The sequence below is a fragment of the Otolemur garnettii genome, unplaced genomic scaffold (assembly GCF_000181295.1).
Source record: "Otolemur garnettii isolate 467f Iridium unplaced genomic scaffold, OtoGar3 scaffold00063, whole genome shotgun sequence".
In the NCBI taxonomy this organism is placed as follows: domain Eukaryota; kingdom Metazoa; phylum Chordata; class Mammalia; order Primates; family Galagidae; genus Otolemur; species Otolemur garnettii.
In genome coordinates this window covers 8,573,153-8,578,196 of record NW_003852458.1, presented here as the reverse complement: position 1 = coordinate 8,578,196, position 5,044 = coordinate 8,573,153, and the positions used below count along the sequence as shown (strand labels likewise).

Here is a 5,044-nt window from a genome sequence, read left to right as displayed (position 1 = left end):
ACTTTTAAGAGGTGAGTATCTTAGAACACTATCACTCATACTGCCTGTCCAATGAAAGTTAACAAGGACTGTACTTATAATAGTCACTCAGAAACCCAAGGACTTCTGAGGTTCTGCCTTAACAACTGCTTCCATGATCAATTTCCAAAACTAAGTGACGTATTGCCCAACAACTCTTAAAATGACAGCTATAACTTGTATTCACATTTCATTGGCCCAAAGGAGTATGGAAATGCAGCTTTTCTTTTCCTACAAAGAGGAGATGAGAGAAGTTGTAAAGTAAGTAATGACTAATACAAGTGTCAGTCACGAGTTTGTCAGCACTGGGGACTTTGATGGCAGGCAGTGGGGACCTAATCAGAGAAGCTGTGATCCCCACAGCAGACTCTGTCTCTCTCTCTCTCTCCCAAAAAACTATATATATATATATAAACACGGTGGGTCTTGGTTATAAAGAATAAATCCAGTTGTCAGAACTGTGGTGCATAATATAAGGACACATTTGAGTTTATTCTGCCCAAGATTCAGGATCACCCAGGCTCTATCATTCACGCTCATCTTGAATCTGTTTATGGAAAACAGTTGTGGAGAGGTCATGAATCCATTAGGGCAAGTCCTTGAGTATTACTTCATCTCCACAATCAGTATGTTATAGTATATGACTGGTGTCTCATGTGTGTGTTAGTCTCTTCAATGTTTTATGTTGTGTGAGAACTTTCAAAAGAGGTCACATTAGCAGTAACACCAGAATTATGTCACTTAGGCATCCCGTAGCTGCTAAATGCAGAGTTCAGTAACCCTGAGATCCCTGTCCCAGTGTCCAGAGTTCTGTCAATTACTCTGGAATCCTCCTCTCTCTTCTTGGTGCTGCTGCTTTGCTATGGCTGTCTGCTAAACATTTGCTGTCACCAGCAAACTCCCAGCACGGCTACCATCACTAAACTTTCCTTACCAATTTGCTGACTTACCCCGACACTGCCTCTTGCTGCATCCCAAAGCCTCCAGGTCCCTGAGTATATAGCAGTTCTGCAATCCCTCAATTCTTCCCTAAATTCCTAATGAAATTCAAAACCTTGGGTTCTGTCTCTAACCCTTGCAACAAAGGAAGCTAGATGCCACCATACCCGCCATGTTTCTCCACTCTCTTCTGCCTCTCCCAACAAACCCCATCTCCTTCTTTCCTCAAACACAAAATTAGAAGTTGTTGATGCATGCATATGAAGCCCCTAGGAGGTCATCAGCCCACCAGATCCACAGGTAGTCAGGAGGAGCTCAGAAATAATATGTTGAATAGGGAATAAAACTTTGTCCCCAGCTTCTGGGCAGCATCTCTTACTGGGAAAATCTAGGGAAATGGAGTATGAGAGAGGCTACCTGCTGTTCCTTACTTTCCACTGGAAGAAACCTCATTTTCGTCCTTTCAAAAGTTGCCTTCGATTGCTGTATTTCTTCCCATCACTCTCGACTCCCCTTTGCCTCCTTTCTCTCCCCAGCATCTCCTCAATCAACAACTCGTGTAGATTTACTACCGAAATATTTTTCACATTTGCGAATTTCTCTTCTTTCAGTCACCACTCCCCTAGACTTGGCCATTATTCTGTCTAATTTAGCTTATTGTATCAAATTTTTAAACTGTTCTCCTTGCTTCCTGCACTTCAGTTAACTACAGTAAATGTCATCTTCGTGAAACAAATGTGATGATGACACTGTGAATTTTTCTTTCTTTCAAATAATGTTAAGAACTTATGCACATGTGTATATACAAAATCTTGCCTTTAGAATTACATCCAAATACTTCAGCAGGACATACAAGACCTGGCCCCAGTTTCCCAGTATAAATTTAATTTTTCACCACTTTTAACCCATAAACTTGTCTTCCCACCCACCTGGTATATATGGACAGATGCTCAAGACCTCTTGTTTTTATGATAACATCTTTTTATGTGTGATGACACATCTCTTCTTACATGAAGGCTAATTCATAAAACAAATATTTGTTGTCTGAGTTTTTAAGGAAGCAATAAAGAAATGTAAGCAGGTATGTTTAAACATAATTGTCTTGCTTTATTATTAACTAGAGAGTTTCATATCATGGACATTTTAAATGCTAACTAGTATATACGGCAATATCTGAAAGTTAACACTGAATTTTGATTGTATTTTACTGTTGAGCAATAGCCTTTTGCAGCTGGATTATTTTGTCTTTTCTTAGCTAATTGTGCAAACTCTTTAATGGTGACATGTGGTTTGTCTTACAGTGCATTTTAATATTGAATATTTTAAAACAAGGAAAGCTCTTTCCATCCCAAACCAGAAAAGCATCTTTAACATAAAGCAGTACTACTGTAAATGTACTTATTCATTTAACATCATGAATAAGTTCTTGGAAACTGTGACTTTAAGACAAACAACATATAACAAAATCAATTTTACCATAGACTAAACAAGAATGTCCACAGGAACATTACTGGTGACAAAACCATCACCAAAGTTCTAAATAAAGGGCAAAATGCTTCTAATATTAAACATTAAAATAAATGTGAGCTATACATACATTTAAGAAAGATTAATAAAAATAAATTAAAAGAATGATTTACCCAATGTCTGGTTGATCCGTGAGTGATAAAAGTCATAGTGGTGATGGGCTAAATCAAAGAATCAATGTTCACAAAGAGAAAATTGTATGGCGTTTCTCCTACCGACATATAATTCAAAAACAATCACAAATATAGTTTCAATGAGCACTTTTGTATTGCACTGTTTACTGTTGTGCATTTGTATGATAAATATATACTTTACAATTTTTTTTTTTTTTTGAGGCAGAGTCTCACTCTGTCCCGTGGGCAGAGTACCGTGGCATCGTCACAGCTCTTTACCTTAAGAATCCTCTTGCCTCAGCCTCCCAGGTAGCCGGGACTATAGGCGCCTGACTCGTTTTTCATTTTTTTTTTTTTTAGTAGACATGGGGTCCTGCTCTTGTTCAGGCTGATCTTGAGCTCCTGAGCTCAACTTATCCAGCTGCCTCATCCTTCCAGAGTACAAGGGTTATAAGCATGAGCCACCACACCTGCCAACTTTATAATTTTTTATTTTACAATAATTTCTATTTATTTATCCATTCAATTTTCAACCTGCTTATTTCAGTTCAGGGTCACAGGTGACTGGAGCCTCTTCCAGCAACTCAGGGCAAAGTGAGAACAGCCCTGGACAAGATGCTGTCCCATCACAGAACACACTTATGCTTACACTCACATTCAGGCTGAGACCAGTGTGGACAGCGTTAGAATGGGGGAGGAAACCAGAGTACCCCGAGGAAACCCACCTAGACCTGGGAAGAATGTGCAAACTCCACCCAGACAGTAGCCCAAAGGAATTTACTTTTTTTCTCATCAGTATTATAAGGAAACAATGTTGACCAAAGATGTTAGTCGAAGACCTACTCTATTCATTAATCAATTTACGTGGCTGCCTCATTTTATTAAATGTATCCATTTTTCTCTTCTTAGCTACATAACCATAACAGGGGTTTGACTTGTTCCTGGAAAAATATCCTGCTCTGTATGCAACTTAACTCAAGTCCCACTGGCTGTTTCTTCTGTTCTTCCCAGATCAAGTCAATGAACCACTTGATTATTTGTCCTCTGTGTCTCAGATATGGCCAGGAGAGTGCTGAAGCCTAGGATTTCAATAATGCTAAGGAGATAGAGATAGAACTAGGGAAAAATCAGAAAACATCTGCTCTCCCCTTTTCTAAGTGTCAGTTTTCTGAAAGGCCCCTTAAACTAGGTTGCACATTGCCTCAAAATCACGGGCAGACTAAAAATAGCTCTCAGTGCTTATCATCCTGTTAAATCTCAGTTTAGGTGTCATTTCCTTAAGGAAGACTTTCCTAATGCTGCCTCTCTGGATCTTAGCCTTATCTGCGGGAGCCCACTGTCATCATAATACTTACCACATTGAATTAAGGTTTTTGTGATTATCTCTCTTCCCAACTAAACAATTTAACTTTCTGGATGAAGGGAGTAACATTACTGGTTGTTCTCTAGCAAAATGCATCCTTAGTAAATGTTGACTGACTGCATAAATGAATGATCATTGCATTCAATATTCACAAGTTTTCCAGTATTTCTTAAGTTGTGTTTTATTTCACATGGATTTCTCTCCAGGTGCAGACTGAAGAAGATGATTTGGAAACAGATTTCTACAGGGATTTAACTTCTTTTAAACAGAATGAAGATCAAGGAGCCTCATCTTTGCGTGAAGATGAGAACTCTTTTCATGTACCAATTCTTTTTTCCTCAAAGAAAAGTCAAAAATCAGATCATAATTCTGCTTTCAAAGAAGCCATTCAAGCCTCCCACAAAAAGGTAATAAAAATAGCTGCCAATTTTTTTATTTCTTGAAAATTAATACAATTCCAGCAATTATGAAACAAAAATGGGAGATTTTTGATATCAGTACAATTTCTAACATAGATTGAAATAGTTTTACTTTTTTTCTTATACTTTACAAATTATAGAGGTAGTATGTAAATTGAGGCTTTCCTTTTTGTAATATTTGATTTTGCTGTTATTTGCTCTGCATTTTTTTCACTTTTCTTTGTCATACTGTTTTAGGTGTGTTTCTTATAAACAACATATAATAGTACTTTGTGTTTTTACATAATCTGACAGTCTCAGGCCTTTGCTACAGAAATTTAGCCAACTTACATTTAGTATACAAACTGAAATTCTTAATGGTATTTCTCTCTTCTTTTATATTTCTTACCCATTTCCCTTTGTTGCTGTTTCTTGTTTCCTTACATTTGATACTTTTGTCACATTTTTATATACTCCCTTTTATCCTTTGAGTCATTTTGGAAGTTTTTGTGTACTTGTAAGTACTGCTTTTTAGTTACCTTTATGTAGTTAGGAACAATTAAATCCATATTTTTCTATTGTCACATAAAATCATGTCTATAGCCCCTGCAGATGTTTTACTTACCTATTGCCCACATACCTTTTCCACTATATCCTTGAGAACATATTTGCTTCTCTATTTCCCT

The 5,044-nt window shown here is 37.3% G+C and overlaps 1 protein-coding gene across 4 annotated transcripts in view; it reads left to right on the top strand.

Annotated features, from left to right (window-relative positions):
* Positions 1-5,044, top strand: part of C6 (complement C6) — a 59,124-nt gene that overhangs the window by 23,424 nt on the left and 30,656 nt on the right. For all 4 annotated transcript variants that reach the window (XM_023515025.1, XM_012807059.2, XM_023515023.1 and 1 more), the window contains one exon: positions 4,167-4,367. In XM_023515025.1, coding sequence (XP_023370793.1) covers positions 4,167-4,367 — 201 coding nt within the window. The remainder of the gene's footprint in view (positions 1-4,166; positions 4,368-5,044) is intronic.